Source organism: Astyanax mexicanus, chromosome 6 (genome assembly GCF_023375975.1).
Source record: "Astyanax mexicanus isolate ESR-SI-001 chromosome 6, AstMex3_surface, whole genome shotgun sequence".
Taxonomy (NCBI): Eukaryota; Metazoa; Chordata; class Actinopteri; order Characiformes; family Acestrorhamphidae; genus Astyanax; species Astyanax mexicanus.
This window is the reverse complement of record NC_064413.1, coordinates 25,815,894-25,833,485: the sequence shown is the minus strand read 5'-3', so window position 1 is coordinate 25,833,485 and position 17,592 is coordinate 25,815,894. Positions and strand designations below refer to the sequence as shown.

The 17,592-nt window shown below is 36.3% G+C and overlaps 1 protein-coding gene across 7 annotated transcripts in view; it reads right to left on the bottom strand.

Annotated features, from left to right (window-relative positions):
• The window catches only part of slc12a7b (solute carrier family 12 member 7b), an 80,620-nt gene that overhangs the window by 8,156 nt on the left and 54,872 nt on the right, over positions 1-17,592 (bottom strand). For 4 of the 7 annotated variants that reach the window (XM_007256912.4, XM_007256914.4, XM_007256915.4 and 1 more), the window contains exons 9-23: positions 16,830-16,994; positions 15,928-16,026; positions 15,461-15,518; positions 15,042-15,216; positions 14,269-14,387; positions 13,736-13,834; positions 10,776-10,895; positions 9,927-10,031; positions 8,683-8,851; positions 7,388-7,583; positions 6,371-6,537; positions 6,029-6,160; positions 5,656-5,763; positions 4,645-4,764; positions 2,916-3,091 (exon numbers count right to left, since the gene is read on the bottom strand). In XM_007256912.4, the coding sequence (XP_007256974.3) occupies positions 2,916-3,091; positions 4,645-4,764; positions 5,656-5,763; positions 6,029-6,160; positions 6,371-6,537; positions 7,388-7,583; positions 8,683-8,851; positions 9,927-10,031; positions 10,776-10,895; positions 13,736-13,834; positions 14,269-14,387; positions 15,042-15,216; positions 15,461-15,518; positions 15,928-16,026; positions 16,830-16,994 (2,008 nt within the window). The remainder of the gene's footprint in view (positions 1-2,915; positions 3,092-4,644; positions 4,765-5,655; positions 5,764-6,028; positions 6,161-6,370; positions 6,538-7,387; positions 7,584-8,682; positions 8,852-9,926; positions 10,032-10,775; positions 10,896-13,735; positions 13,835-14,268; positions 14,388-15,041; positions 15,217-15,460; positions 15,519-15,927; positions 16,027-16,829; positions 16,995-17,592) is intronic. The other 3 variants (XM_007256916.4, XM_007256917.4, XM_007256913.4) reach the window with 2 other exon arrangements.

The window sequence follows — 17,592 nt, the reverse complement described above, 5'->3', positions numbered from 1 at the left end:
CTTAGACGTTTCAGCAAACCCTTCACCAAGGACATGCCAACCACCCCAGCAGTGCAACAAATACACTTAATGCTATTCTCAAATTAAAAATAAATGTCTGTATACTGTATTAGTATGCACTTGTTAATGACCGTTTCAAGAAATAAATTCCCTACAAATTACCAAACACATTATCTTCCATAGTTCAAAAAATCTTGGCCCAGGCACATTAGAGAGCAAGAAAAAACTAATGTGTAGAACACAAAATCTTTAGAACTCTCAAGATCTTTTATGAAAGTGTACTTTCTAATTTTACCAAATTTATTTGACGCACTTTTAAAAATAAACATGCTACAATAATATTAGAGTGATGCTATAGAGGAACAACCTTGGTTTCATCAAATGACACGTTTGCTGATATTGATGTAGCAAAATATCGCAATGTTATGCTTTGCAAAACTATATTGATTCTCAAAAACAGAATAATATATTCAATAAATAGTTTACAGTGGTCAGTGTTGTGTTTAAACTGTTATGACTGATTAAAAAGTAAACTTATCTTTTAATCTGTTTTTTTTTTACTACAAAACAAAGGTTTTCCCAAAATGGTTTATTTTCTTACATTATTACAATATAAATCACAGCATACTGAATAATCATAACTCTTCTATCTATCAGCAAGTTCTTGGTGTAAGCATAAACTTAACTTTTACATCAAACTTATTCAAGCCTTTAAAAGGTTCAACTCGATTAAAATCATGATTCTTTTTGGAACCAAAGGTGCTTCTATAGCATCGATCAAGAACTCTTTGATCGTATCAAAAAATTAGACTGAGGATAGAGGATAAAACATACAGACAAAACGTGCAAAAATCAAGCTGTAAAATATAGTTATAGTTAAAAGACACTTTAATTAGTTATAAACACTTTTAGCAATAACATTATGATGCTAAAATTAACGTTTTATTTCAAAAGATATTTTAGACATGACAAATTGCATATTGGTTTAAGAGAATGCTTTTAAAATATTAACACTATATGGCCAATGCATTTGAATACCTGCTGACTCATTATTTCCTCAGAAATCGAGCATTAAATGTGTTTATCCTGTTTTTGTGAAAGAAACTGTTTCTACTGTCCAGGAAATGCTTGGACAGTAGCTGTATGCTGTGTTGCTATGCTTTGAAACATAGCTGTGAGAATTTGATTGCATTTAGCAACTATAACTGGGTGGAGTGCTATGATTCTACAGTTTACTATTCCAAAACTCAATATTTTTTTATACTCTTCTAGTCTATGCCTGGACAAATGCTGTGTAGTCCAAGACTAGGTTTAATCCCTGTCTGATAAACTGCCCCTTTAGTGTATTATTACCTACAATAAATCTCAAACTAAAAAGGCTAGTCTTGATGGATACTGGCTATACGCAGGTTTATTCAGTGACACAAAGACATGGGACACATGGAGAGAGCATGACCAGACAGTTAGTCCAGACAATGTGCCGAAACACTGGGCCATGCTGTTTAAACAAAGATGGTTTGAATATTATTATTATTCCCATATATGCCCACCCAACACTCAGTGAACATCATGCAGGCTGTGTCCAGGATCTTCAGGGCTTCTGTACACACATGCAAACCTCTTCCAGACCACAGTCAATATTGATAAAGCATTTGAAGTATTCTGTGTTTTTCATTTTGAGGATCAAAGATGAATTCATAGGATCCACATGGAGTAATGTTGTGTCTTATAAAAAAACGTATACTCCATTAAAACGAATGCTTGTATTTGTTTTATTAAATATTTTTAATTTTATTTATTTAATTTTTATATTTTTCCAAAAGAGGAAATACTGCAAATACTCTACATGAATAGACTGAGGTATCCCCTAATTCTAACAGGACTGTTAGCACTGCTTTTGTGGAACCAGTGTACAAAAGTTCTTGTCAAAAGGTTTTTTGTTACTCCAGTTCAGTACCAGAATTTTTCAGAATCTAAAGCCCAATCCACATGTATCCAGATATTTTTTTATTTTTTTAAACATAGGTTTAACTGACTTTCTGAAAATAACTGCTTAGTGTAAGCCTGCCAGCCCAGCAGGGGCACCAAGAACTTACAAGCCTAACTGCCAAATTCTCATTATAAAAAGCTTTAAAAAATAATCTGCAATGGAGATAGCAATTTAAATTGCAATGTTTTTTCCATACAAATTACAATGGTTCCATACAAATTACAATGGTTTAAGTTTTAGAAAAATGCAAAAAAACGGTCATTTAAAAAGTTTTTTGACATAAGTGTTATGAACTGTTTTTACATATACAGCAAAACTTTGCTTAATACCATAAATTACACTCAGCATGAATGGCCAGCTAGTATAAATAAACGGCGATTCTCTAATTAGCAAACATGGGTGGTCGGTGAATGGAAACGACTGTCCCTACGGATGGTCTGATTATGACCCCTAGCTTTTCAAAGGTTGCTTTAAATATCCTGAAGTGCAACATCCAAAGCAGTGCTCTGTGAAATTACATTTTGCTGTAAAATAGATTCTGCTAAAACCAGACAGATTTAAATCATTCCATTCTGCTTTTTTTCTGCTGTCCAGATAAAAAAAAACAAAAATCTAAAAAATCTCCACCTTGTAGACCATTTTCAAAAAACACATTTAAAAAATATCCAGATACATATAGATGGGGCCTTAAAAGTATAAAACCATTTATCTTCAACTGGTTCCTTCAAAACTGTGCAAACATGGGTACATCATGTATGTAGGACACGTGCATTCACACATCTCAGAGTCCAGCCCAGCTGTAGATTTTCCCTGTAATATGTGCAGGCTGTGCTTTTTTATATTAATGTGCCCCCCACTCTAAGTACTTCACTTTACTGAGTACACAGGTTTGTAAGGTCTGTAAGTGTGCAGGGTGTGAACTCACGGTTTCATGTTGAACAGGTCCCGCACACCCATGTTGGTGTTTGGCTCTCGGTTGCGATTGCGTTCAGTGAATAACTTCTCTTTGGTCCAGGTCATGTGGACCCGGTCAGGAGTGGCGTCTGCTTTGTCGTTCAGAGCTGCGTGAGACGCTGTGTTCTTGTCATGAATGAGCTGAGCCTGAGGAGTTACCAGAGCCATCACATCAGTTCACAGACAGACAAGACAATACACTACCCTGTAGCAGCCATGGCAACATGGCTCCTGTTTAACTGATACTACTCCTCTGATAAGTCCTTTGATTTATGAGAACAACATAATTTCACATCATTTCAGTGTCTCAGAATGTAGCATTTTTGTTTTAACCACTGTCACCTTTAGATTGCTTACTGGTGGTTTTAGGGTCACTTTTTTTTTAAAAGACATAAAGTAAAAGTGTGACCCTGTAATTAATCACTTTTTAAATGTAATTGTGAGCAACACAAAGTAATTTGCCACATAGGCCTAGGCTGTTACATAACTGGAACCCCATTTATAAAATAATATATAAAATAAATAAAAAAGCACAATTCACGGCCACGGCACAGCAATACAATGGAATTAAACATTTGTGTGAACATTGTTCCAACAAAAAGCTCACCATAACTCACCAACTTTTACTGGATGTCAATATAAAAACATTTAATTTATCACTCATAAATTTAATTTAAATAAAAGTAATTTATTTATCAATAAGCACTTCAACTGGAAATTTGGTTATGTAAAATGTGCGTTATGTAAAAGTGAAAAACAGCTAAACTACAGATGCATAGGACAGCAAAGATATGCTCAAGTTATATTAAATCATTTTACCACTGAAAATTCATTTTGCATTAAACTAATTCAAGGGTCTGCAATGTAGTTCAACATAATTTAATACAAAGTTTAATACAAAGTCTACTAGCAACATGCAAACCGATTAGCCTGTGAAAAACTGATGAGGCAGTGTGTTACATCAACAGGCCAGCATGCAGTGTGCATGAACACAGCGATGCATTGTGAATGAAACTCGAAAAGTAGAAAAAAAAAAATCAAGAAGTCAAACTAAACTTGACTGCTTTTTCAAGCAAAGAAAAAAAGGAGAGTCTATGATATGGGCAACAAATGGTAAAGGAGATTCAGGGAACAAAATACTTCACGTTGACAAGGGGCTCACAAGGAGGAGGAGGCCACCGTGCACGATAACAGTAACGCATGCTTAATGGGAGGAGTCACGAAAGGAGAAGGAACACACCCTAACAGTTACAGAGCCGCATTAATGCTAAGTTTTTTAGACTGCAATGGCTGCATAATCCAGGCAAAATTCCACATAATGAATACCATAAAGGTATGCCTTGTAGTTTATTGAAAACACACTGATGAACTCCTTCAGGTCATATAATTTATCACTGGCCTTAATTATATGTAAAAATGTCTTCCTTCCTGTTATTATTAGATGTATTCATTTACTCCTACAAGATGATTAAAGTACAATAATTAGAAAGTTGACTCAATTGCATAATCGTAGAAGTATGTTAGCAAGGCTGACACTACAACAATGCTAAACATACAATATATTATGCAGCCCTACAATAAACCTAATAAGGTTTCTCAGTGACAGAAGGTCACAGAAAGTATCACATATATTTGTGGCTCTGTAACTGTGGGTGCTGGATCCAGGGTGGTGATTTCTTCAGCACATTTTATATACAAACTACCTCATTGTCCTTCTCGTCCTCCAGTGGAGCTCCCTGGTTACTTGAGCCTGAGCACTGGGCACCAGTTTGGTTCTTCCTCCGAATGGAGCTACGAGATTCGTCAGTGATGCTCTGAATCTGGGGGGTAAGTGCCATTCCCCGCAGCAGCAGCAATATAGGAGATGAGGGGCCACATGTCAAATGGCTCAACAATGGTGTGCCACAAGGCCATATGCTGGGTCCTCTATTTTTTTTAATACAGCTGACAATCAGCTGTTTCTTTCAAGTACAATAAATATTGTACTGGCCAAATTATAAGATTGCCAATAAATCTTTCTAACAAAACCTGAAGCTGTAAATGATTAATTTACCTAATTTAAGTACAGATACTTATATTAACCCAAGGCTTTTTTAAAAATAGCATCTTACAGTTAGTCTTACAAATATCTACATCTTTACACACAATAGTTGAGGCAATTAATGAGCTTAGTAATAATCAGTACAAGTAGGTTTGCACTACAATTAATTGCTACTGACACATGCATACCCAACAATATATTTTTGCAAAATTGTGCCAATTCTGTCTGATAAGAATAATGCATATAGTTAGACATGGAAAGGCTGATCAGCTAAACATGCTAAATGTCACAGAGATCAGTATTGGTATATATACACACACATATATATATATATATATATATATATATATATATATATATATATATATATATATATATATATCCCTAAGTTACCATTTTTTCCTGCTTTAAATTTTTTATTTAAATAAAAAGACTGATGTGACAGTCTATTGCTATCATACAGTTTACACCTAAACTACATAGGTACATAAGCAATTAAAAGTAAAAGATATTTTTATAGTAGTATATCATACTGCAGTTCCGTAAAATATTTATTTTTTTTATATGATGCCGAATCAGATTGTGGCTTAAGCAGTGTGCTAATATTATAATGTATATACTCAACCTCTAACATAAACCTTTCATAACAAGGAAATTACAAAAACATTACCTCTCTTTCCCGCTCAGTCCTTGAGAGCTGCATCTGCTTCAGCATCTGTGAGCGCTGCTCCATAACCAGGGTCTTCTCATAGGTGAAAGCTGATATATCACTTTCGTGCTGTTTGCATAAAATACACAGGAAGAGAACAATTAAAGCAGTCTTTAAAAGAGATGCATTTTTCCTAGAATTAGTTAATTCTGTAAAATAAATGTTTTGTAGCATCTTTATTTATGACATTGCAACCATCTACCTTGTTAATGACATTTAGCTTATCTGGCATTAGCTAAAGGCATGTCATTAGTGATGTTGTTTATGGTCAAACATTAATACTACCAGAATGAATACACAGTGGGTGTTTTTAAAGGTTTAAAGGGAATCTTACCATTTCTACAACCTCGACCTCAGCGTCCAGTCGAAGATGATACAGGAACATCTGCAGGTCTTTCTTCATCTGAATGCTATTGTCATCCATCTGGGCCACAGTGAAGATGCGCATCTTACACTTCCTCCAAACCTGAGAAAGCGATAGATAAAGAGAGAGAAAAATTTAAGCAGAATATTAAAAGAAGGAAAAGGCAGATGAGATAAATGACTGAAAACATTAATTATTATTCAGTATCTGTTACTTGTCAATCATCAAAGCAGACACTTTACCAGTTTACCAGTAAACTCTCCCAGTTCCAATCTTGAGCTAATTTCATTTAAAAACCCAGCTATTGTGTACCTTGTGCTGGCGGAGGAGGAAGGGCAGCAGCATGAGCATTCCTCCATCGTGGACAATCCACCACACGTCTATAGTGCCCTCTCCAAGCCTTTCTTGGTGAGGGAAGCTGTCCACATTTTTAGCCACCAGTAGAGCCTGGTGAGCTGCAGTAGTCTCTCTTACAGTCTCTGAGGATAACAAACAGTGAAAACAATATTCAGATTTCAAATAGAAGTACAGACAGACAACAGTCTGTAATTATAGAACTATAAAGTGCTACTATATGCTCAGTGGAAAAAAGTAATGAGTGAAGAAACATAATGATTGTGTTCATGGTATGGCTGGTTGTTGTACACTACTATTAAAATATGTAGCACAGGCTAGATTATTATACAGAAAATATCATATTTTTTCGCACTATAAGGCACACTTTTCTTTTCAGAAAAAAAAAAAAAAAATCTAAAGTGCGCCTTATAATCTGGTGTCCCTTATGTATGAATTTTACCAGTCAGGTTGTAAGGAGTAAGTAAAGCCACTCCTGGCTGATGTCCAGCCTTATACAGGGGTTTCAGTGAAGTTTCTCCAGCACAGAGGCTGGAGCAGTATTAGCATTAGCTGCTAACCGCAGCGCTAGCTCTCAGGGCACTCAGGGTTCCTCAGTGTAGTGCTGTCGGGCGGCATTTACTAGCGCTAAGCCCTGCAGCTAACTATGGCTAGCGCTGCTGGAAACAACGACTAGCTCTGCTGCTACCCAAAATAAACAGTTTTTAGGTGAGACATCTGTGTAGATTAGAAGGGAAACATGGCGACACCCCTGTTCCTTACTAGTGTTGCTTAAAATGTGCCTTATAATCCAGTGCGCCTTATGTATGAAAATAGACCAGAAAATAGATGTTCATTGATAGGGCGCCTCATAATCTGTAAAATACAGTGATAAAAATAAATACTATCACAAATGATTTATAACTAATGAACAGGTGTGTCTTTTAAGAGGGTTACCATGTATATTTTATAGAATGGCTGAATGTACTTGCATACCTATAAAGTTTTTCCATGAGAGAGGGTCATTGGATTGTTTCCATGATCCAGGCCAAGCCATGAGCACCGAATTGTGCTTCATGCCCCCAAGACCCGCAGACTGGATGAGATGTGAGATACCATCGCGCAGGTTGGATGACACCACAACGTGGCAGAAGCCTTTAGTCCTTTCTGTAGCCATCGCTGTCTTGATGTTCTAGGAATTTTGGTAATGAAGAAATGTTATCACAGTGTTGTTTGTTACACATTCTGTTTTCTGTACAGCAAATATGCTCTGTGATAAGAGCTGAGTGATATAACGTGTGTGATAAGGTGTTGTTTATTTTTTGTAGATAAGTCTGCGCTATATTAACAGGAAACTGTGTCCTATTTAATGTTCATTAAAACAAAGCTTGACTACACTATCTCTGCTTTGGCTAATCCTAAATAAAATGGAGTAGATATTTATAAGTAGACCAAATCTATTCAGATTGTTACAAATGCAATTCTCCCATTTGCCAGTAGGCAGCAGTCTCTTTCCATGTTTGGGACTAAAAGACACTATGGTCCACTCAATAGTACATTGTGAAAATATTCCAGTTTTGCTGCATTCCAGAATTTGAATAGCAGTTAAGTTGAACCTTGTGAATTAGAGTAAAATAAAATGTACAAGTACTCCAAAACAGAAACCACTATTATATAAAAAACATAGGCAGCTGCATCTAGTAATAACCACAGTGACCTGTTTACTTGACCTGTTTATATAAGAGATTAACTCTATATGTATATTCTTAAAAAAATTGGGTTGGGTATCAATATGTGTATTCCTTTAAACTATAAGACATGAGCTCTATATGTATATTCTTAAAAAGTTAGGGCTGGATATCTATGTGTGTATTCCTTTAAACTACAAGAGATTAACTCTATATGTATATTCTTAAAAAGTTAGGGCTGGATATCTATATGTTTATTCCTTTAAACTATAAAACATGAGCTCTATATGTATATTCTTTAAAAAATACGGTAGGATATCTATATGTGTATTCCTTTAAACTATAAGACATGAGCTCTCTATAAATATTTCTTAAAAATAGGGCTGATATCTATATGCGTATTCCTTTAAATTATAAAAAATTAGCTCTATATGTATATTCTTTAAAAAATAGGGCTGGATATCTATATGTGTTTTCTATAAACAGTAAGACATGAACTTTGTATCTATATTCCTTAAAAAATAAGACTGACTATCTATATATATCCCTTCAAAAGACCTGAGATTTATAGGTATATTCCTTCAAACAGCATCTAAATCTCACCTGTTCTGCTTTCTTGGCCTCACTGTCCTTGGTGAGATAGGTCCCCTCAAGCACTGAACCCACAATAGTCAGGCCCTTGCCTGCTTTGAGTTGTGTGGTGAAGGAGAGGAGACGAGGGTGCTTCACCCGCAGCTCCGAGTCCAAATTCAGCAGAACCAGCAGCTGAGGCCTGATAGGACAGACGTGATAAGAGTCATATTTCAGCATTCACATACATTATTTCTGTTCCTGTTTTAGATGCATTAAAGCAAATACATAAAGAAGCTTAGTTCACTGAACTGACTTGCTTCTTTACTATCGCTATAATTAAAATTAATCCTGGCGTTCTGCCTATGTCTGAAAATGAGATGTTACTGGTTTGAGAGGACAGGCGAAGGATTAAAAGATTACTTAGAACTATATGTACCATATAGGGAGTACTTTACGCTGAATAACGTTCTGCTTGTTATTAAGGAGGAATTAAAGACTGTGCAGTACACATCATCTGTTGCTTCATCTGTGCTGTGACTCTAATATTGACCCGGAGTAATAACTCTACACATGATGTACGCATTAGGGAAGTGATTCTGTTTTTTTCAGTAAGAAGTTCACAAGCTGAAAGGCTACTGGAAAAACTATCTGGAGCTTGGATGAAACCATATTTTTGAGTAGGAACTTATACAAAGACCATCATCATATTCAATCTGCCTGTAGCGAGGATTGGTGGCACAGAGCCAGGTAAAGAGGCTTATGGAACATTGAGAATGCAGCAGGACACAGGTGCCACCTAAACGCGGGATCTTCTGCACTCGGCCAGATGGCGCTATGAGTTTTCTTTTTTTCTTTTTTTCTCTCTCCTCCTGACACAGATTACAGTAACCTGCTGATGGCCGGGTTAAGGAGAAGAACGAAGATTTTATTTCCTCCCTGAATCTTATCCACAGCAGCATTCTTAAAGGTTTGATGAGCCGCTGTAGAGGACGGTTATTTATTCCATGCGGGTGTTATTTATTCCATTTGGGATTAACAAAGGCTCAGGGACAAATCAAATAGTAATTCTCTCTGGATTATACAGGTGGCAAATGGGGAGACTCTAATCTGAGGGGCAGACTAAAGTAGATGAGAGAGAAAAGAGTAAAGAGAAAGTAGATGAGTATTACCACATTATTATATCTGCAGTGATCAAATGTGCCCACGAAAGCCACCCAAATATATGAAGCAGAATTAGTTTTGTTAATTACAGATATAATGCTTCCTTCTCTCACCTCCAGTTCTTAGTATGTGGTGGTGCTTCCTCCAGTCGAATGAGTGCGTAGCGGGCTGCATTGAGCGATATCCCACGGATGCCATCACCCCATTCTTTCTCAGCACTGCGAACCCACACAAACACACACACACACACAACAGTGTGATTTAAGTAAATGCTGTAGACATGAATTCACAATTGTATTATAGAGAAAATCCAATAAAAAATACTATATGGACAACTGACAACTGTTAAGTCACTGTTTTTTTCTGAAATCAAGGTATTAAAAAGAGTTTATTTTGCTTTAGTTGGAGTAAAGGTCTCTCTCTTATCCAGGGAAGGATTTCTACTAGATTTTAAGAAAATTGCTTTGACATTTCGATAGCATTCATTGACCAGAGCATTAGTGAGGTCAGGATGCAGGAGGACAGTCACCCCACCTCATCCCCTAAGTACTGGATCAACCCATTTTATTTCAGAAAACATAGTTCCACTGTTTCACAGCTCAGGGATTAGACAAGCTGTGTGAGGGCACTTTTTCATCAATGGGTGTTAATTAATTCCTACATTAATCCATAAGGCATTAAGGGGGTCCACAAACATTTGGATACAGTGTATATACAAATATGGCTAGATTAACTGCACAGTAACTGTAAAGGCAACTTTTCAAAAGTTGCAAGTTTTAAAATAGCCGTGTACACATAAGTACAAATCTTTAAATTAGAACATTTAAAAATCCTAGTAATTCATTTAACAACTTCACATCTATACACTGAAGAGAAACAATGGAGCACATGCTGTGTTTCTGTTCTAGAATCAAGAATCAACCATGTTGGTGGTGGATTTAGTGCTGTTTGGCTGGACATACCCTCTGTACTCAATGTATTTGTAGATACAGCCAGCAATAAGCATGGCCACCAGGGCATAGTACCAGGAAGAGATGAACATCAGGGCAAGACACAAGCTCATACCCAGGAAGGACAGCGCCCTGTTGGACAAAAGAAGAAATGTGAGTATTCTTTTTTCTAAAGACAAAATGTCACTTTACATCTGTTTTGTTGTCACTTTAATCACACCAGGCAGAACTGAGTGTCAAATATCAATAATTGATTGAGAAATATTAACAAGTGGTCTACAAATCGAGTTCCTAACACTGGTTAATCATTTTTATACTCTTATACATGCAAATAATAAAACATTTTTAAAAACAATGTTTTTTGAGAACCCACAATTTTTTTAAAGAAACAACACAAATATTTGAGATGTCACATTTTGGTAAAATCAAAGAACATACCAAGAATTAACTGTAACATGCTAGCTTTGTTTACTCGATGTGATTCTTTTAATAGATGTGCATTTTATTAAGTGTTTAATAACTATGTAGTTACATGTTAATAATCCATGTAATAACAGTATATCTACTGGTGAAGTACACATTGTTAAAGATTGATTTCAGTTGTGCTCTTATGCAATTACTCATGTGCATCAGTGTCAGTTGGACATAGCAGAATTTGTTTTTTCATCTTTCTATGATAAAATCTGAATTAACAATCACAACCCTGATTGAAAACCAGACAATATTGGAGAAAAAGACCTATATACACAACTAATTACACCCAGATGCGATTACATGTGAAGATTCACACACTTTTTGTTTACTTACACACAAAAGTACACTCTCCCTATTACACATAAGTCAAAGTTGACAACAATGTGTAATTCTCTAGTAGTTGCAATGTTACTACATAGATTGTTAATGTGTCTCTACACAGTTATTAAAGTGGGGCCGCCTAATATACCGCTATTGAGTAAAACATTAAAGTATTAATTAGATTAAAATGTGTTTTAAAAGCATGCCTGTATTTAATTTTATCAAGCATTCATCATAATTTACTGTTTTCTTTGACTGTATGTACATTGAGAGCCATTGGCCCAACATGACCGAAACAGGAGTGAGTAATGAGATTAATCCTGCAGGGCTGGAATAAAGACAGCACTCAAGATTAGATGCCACGCAACATTCAGGGCATGTTGAGCCTGTCACATCTCCTTCTCCTTCTCCGCCACCAAAACCACTCCAATGCGTAAGCCAGGCTAAATGTGCCAAGAATTGAGTGCGAGCCAAAATCCGTGTCCTTTTAAGAGGCTGTGTCCTCAGAAAGAGCTGAGATCATGAGTACAGCTAATAGGTAGCAGGCAGGCTTCCATGCTGGGCTGCCACTGTGACAACTGGGATCAATATTTCCATTCAAACGGCTGTTTGTTTTAAATGTGATTCATTCAAGGTAATGAATTAAATATTCTCTCAAGTACCATTTAAGTAATACACTAATAAATAATTTTGCAATTTGTGGTTTCTATGCAATTTGACCTTTATTTATATATCCATGAGTCTAAGGGTAATGGCTATTTGTTTCTTGAAATATAGATTCAAAAGCACCTAAGAAAGAACCTAATTTTGTAATGGTAATGTATAAGTGTAAAATATATAATAAATTTGACATTTATTCTTTGCCTTTATTCACTTACTGGCACAACCTTGCTTCATGTATCCTAAAATTCACTTTGGCACTTAGGCTAATGGAGTTCCTTGGAATAGACCAATGAAGACCCATCCTCTGGTGGTCTTCCTGAAGCTTTAAGCATTTAGTTTTCACGGTTCTCTCCTGTGCAAGCTACTGTTAACACCATTTGCAGTATGCATGTTTGCTGTTTGTGCACTAAAGTGGGAGGTGCTTTTGAGGGAGTGTCTGCATATGTGTACTAGCTATTTGGAGACAGCATGTTAGCCGCGCAGTGATTAAAACATCTGAACTTTATTTGAACCCCAGTGTGTGCCTGTCACTGAGCTTTGTGCTGTGAATTAATCTTTCAGGTAACTCTGGATCTTGTGTCATTACTTTTCAGAGGTATTTAGGTATCAAGATGAAACTAATCTTCCAAATATTTATTTTAAAATGACACAAAAGATCTATATGAGACCACTTATATTAAATACCAGATTACCAATGTGTCCAGCACTTCTGTTATTTTGTACTGGTTCTGGTTTAAACCTAAAGACTTGACAGCCTCTATAAAAGCTACTTTAAAGCAATATTATGGAAGTAATATTTTGCTGAGGAATACATGGCTATAGCATGTTTGGGACATTCTCATCCTAGAACAGTCTACAGCTAAATTATTATGAAATAAGAGGAAAGACACTATTTGGTTTGTAAACGATAAGGATTATAAGGAGATCAAGGGGGTCTAATGTTTGTCTCTAGAGGTTATATCAGGGTTTATACACTTTTTAACCAATACATTTCCATGATATTTTCATGACTTTTCCATGCTTTCGAAGCAAATTTTCATGAACAATCAATTTTTAAAACATCAGTGCAGACATGGACAGTAAAATAAATCTGATAAAAATATTGACACACAATCGTTAATGTGTGTCAGATGCTGAGAGCTCCCTTGTGTAGGCTTAAACTTACTGAATTTACTATGAGCTGATTTGTTAGCTCAAAATAGATTTTTTCCATCGATATACGAAAACACAAAGATTTGTAGACCCAATTTTTATGTCTTTTCCAAAACTGGTTATTTAATTTTTTTCAAAACTTATTCAGAGCTGGAAATTGCTGTTTTCAAATTCCATGACTTTTCCAGTTTTTTCAAGACTGTACGAACCCTGTTATATGTTTGTACGTTGATGCATGTGTTTTGCAGTTATTGTAAATTGATATAAAATGTTATGCACAACTAAAGAGATGTGTAAGTGTGAAGAACGCTTTAAGGTCTGAAGAACATTGACTGGATATAAAATGTATATTCAGTGCCTACCAGTGATAATATTTGAAGCGTGGCCTCCAGTTGGGTGTGCGCAAAAGAGTCTGGAGAGCACAGGCCAGGTTCACAAACAGGTAACACATCAGGAAAAACCTGCAAGGACAAAAACAAAGACACACAAACACTTCATCATTTAGGACCTTCATAAAATCAATACAGTGCAGAAAACTACATGAAAAATATGGTAGAAATAGATAGAAGTGTAAGGCAGAAAACAAAGGCAGTGAGAAGGAGGCAGAAAAGAGCACTGGGGATAGATGAAATATGTTATTAAAGTTATTATCATCATTAAAGAAGCCGAGAGAGCACACTAAAGTGAGGATATGTGAGCTCTGAATGAAAAAGGACAAGAGGAGGAGGATATGAAAAGAGCACAGACATCCTAACTAAAGCAGAGAGGATTAATAGTGGATTAAAAGATGTATTATTATAATTAGAAAAAATAGATAATAAGGAAATGTCAGTTTATGACTGTAATTATTGTAAGAGTAATGAAGGATAGAAGGGGGATTCATAAAGACACTGACATGGAGAGAATAGGGGCCACTGCATCCAGTGAAGCGATGAGAATGCCTGTCTCACAGATCCCAGCAGTGAGCAGCAGGGCCCAGGTGGGCTCTCCATTCGCTTTGCCATGGCCAAAAACCTGAAAAAGAGCACGAAAGTTAGTTAAGTTAGTGAGCATAATTTATTGTGAAAAAGGGATTTCATGCAATTAAATTTAATTCTGAATGGATAAAACAATATTGCTTATATTCAGGGTATCTGCAGATGCAAATAAATAAATAAAAATAATTTAATTATTAAACACTCAATAAAAAAATGGGTAAAAACACACAACACAAGTAATTTTACAAGCATTACTTTAAGCTTGTGATCCCTGAATGTTCCAATCAACAAATATTTCACATTCCTGGACATATGTGCTATCTGAAAAGTGAATTAACTTCCTGCAGTTTTAAAACCTTCTGCTACAAATTCCAGTCAATATGGTTGACTCTGTCCTTGACAAATTGTTCATCCAACTTTAGTTTTCCATACAGGTCTAAACGCCCTGCTGTAATCATTACTCCACAACTGTACCTCAAAAAAAAAAGATTTGGGGATGGTTGATATCTATTTGAATCATAAGCCTGTACTGACAATCCAGTCACTGTGAGAAGGTAGCTTGTTCACTATTGGTCATTTCTATGAACTATGCCACAGTGCCTAGTTAAACCCTGCAAACAGGTATCTTTAATCTACACTTAAACCAGCCACTAAACACCAACGGAAATTGTGAGCTAGTGTGAAATCTAACCTCTAAAAAAGGCACTATGCCATCCCGAGCGATGGCTTGGAGCAGCCGGGGGGCACCAGTGAGACTCTGCAGACCTGCCCCACAGCAGGAGAAGAAGGAGCCAATCACAATCACCCAGGGGGAGGGCCAGGACAGAGTACCAATCACCAAGTTTCCTCTGACAGAGTCTCCAAACCTGAAACACATTAGCACACATGGTTTCTTCTTTAGTCAGATGTTCAGGCTTGGATTTTCTGATGCATGACAGTTACTATATTTCATCATTCTCCTTTTAAAAAATCACCCTGACACAGGAACTGCGTTCTTAAAATAACAGCATTCAGTTCAAAGGCATTCGGTTTAAATAAAATAAAATACGTCATTTAAATATATGAATACATAAATAAGGCATGAACTTAAATGGAAAAAAAGGAACTTACTTGTCTCTGAGAACTACTCCATCAATGCAAGCTCCAAACAGCACCACACAGGAGAGGTCTGAGTTACACAGTTAAGAAAACAGCTCTCACAGTGGCTAGAATTTATGAGTTAGAAATGCTGTTAGAAAGCAGTGTAGTGCTGAATTCCATGGTATTGATTGATTACTGCTAGATATGAGCATTTAGCCATGTTGTCATTAACTGTTATCCATTGATGAATTTTAAATAAAACAAATAAAACGAAAGGTTAGATTACTGAACTTTAATTCAGACATGACTGAGTGTGTTTCTGCATTTGAATCCTACCTGAGTAAAAAGACACAGCTTACACTAGATTACAATAATACACTGTGTTTGCTCTTAATGCATTTCAAAGCAACTAGATTAAACCAGTATCTGCACTAACATGCAGGCTTTACTATTACGTGATCCTTTACGTAAAGCCATATGGTCTATAGAGTGGATACAGATGATGGTAGTAGTCGCTATAGCGAGAATGGTTCCTATGGGAATAGACCTCTGTGCATCCCTCAGATCTCCAGACCGGTTAGATCCAGCCATTATACCTGAAAAAAACAGAGGGATATTAATGAATATCAGGAACACAACAAATGAATTCTAAACCTTTCTGTTTTGAAAGCATGTGAAGTGTAAACTGAGCCTGAAATTCCATGTGCAATAAGAAATAAATGGTGCTTTTGCTCACTGCTGTGTTTACTGTTCATCTCTTATATGCTTTTCTCCTCCTCCTATGTATTTAATACTTTGATTACAATGCTATTACAGAAAAATAGCAATTTTGCAAGTCTGAACATCTTTCACTGACTAACAAGGTACAAGATTTTATCCCATTTCATTTAATTTTTGAGCATTTCTGTTCTTCTTTCATCACTGAAATTGGGCCAAAATTAAAATTACATGATCTTTTTTTTTTTTTTTTTTTTCTTACATGACAGCAACAAAACTGCTTAAGTCTCACATCAGTGTTGACCTGTGCACTATTGTGTTGCACACTGATCATGCACGAGGCCTCTTATAGGGGAAAAGTCTGGTCTGAAGCACTTGCAGCTGAAAGCAGCAGATAAGCATGATGTCCGCACCGGCTCACAGTCTGGCTATAGGAGTTTAGATAGACCTGAAGCCGCCGAGTAAGAACAGATTAAATATAAAGTGGGTACAAATGAGGTCAAGAGAAATAAAGCACCATCTGCAGAACATGCAGTGCCACAAAACCACATCAAATAACATAAACATAAATAGGTTAGGGGTGGTGTGGGTGTGAGGCGAGAACGGAGAGACTGTAAGTGAGAGATAAGAAATAGAGAGAGAGAGAGAGAGAGAGAGAGAGAGAGAGGTGGAATGCCTTTACCTGTAACTGAAGGGAAGTAGATTCCGACCAGCAGTGTGAAGAAGGTGGCAATGTCATTGACCACATAGGGCAGGTTCACGTCTCTAGTTGTTTCAGAAGCTTCCATTGCATCAATGGCTTTCTCCACCAGCATGCCAGCAGGGCCATAGCTCGACCACATGTTCTCTGCTCAGAACAAACAAACATTATTGCTACGAATGCTCTTTCAATGCTCTTTCCCCATTAAAATTACATTATTTAAAGAAAGTCTAATTCTAACACACAGTTGCTCTGTCCTTTTCTTTATAGCATTATTATTATTGTTATATTATTATTGTTATTATTATTATTGTTGTTATTATTATTATTATACAAATACAATACATACATTGTTTATAATTACACAAAGATCAATTATACACCAATTGGCCAATCAGAGAAAAAAGGGCAAGTGCAGCAACCCAAACCACTCAAAGAGGAGCCAGACCACAACAGACACACATCCAGGACACAGCACCCCCCCAAAAATGGGTAAAAAGCAAAGACCTCCAGCAGACTTGCCACATAACACCCAAGGCCCATCAATGTGGGAGACAAACATTTTCCCTAGTGTTTTTTGCTGAAGTCTCTACTTCAGAGAGATTTTTGGGGCATCTTACAAACACAGCTAGCTTAAAGTCCGTCCACAAACCGTCTATGGAGTTTAGGCCAAGTACTAAGGTTTATATTTTGGATCAATATTCTGTGGTAAAAAAATAATATGCTTTTCAACTTCAGTCTTTTA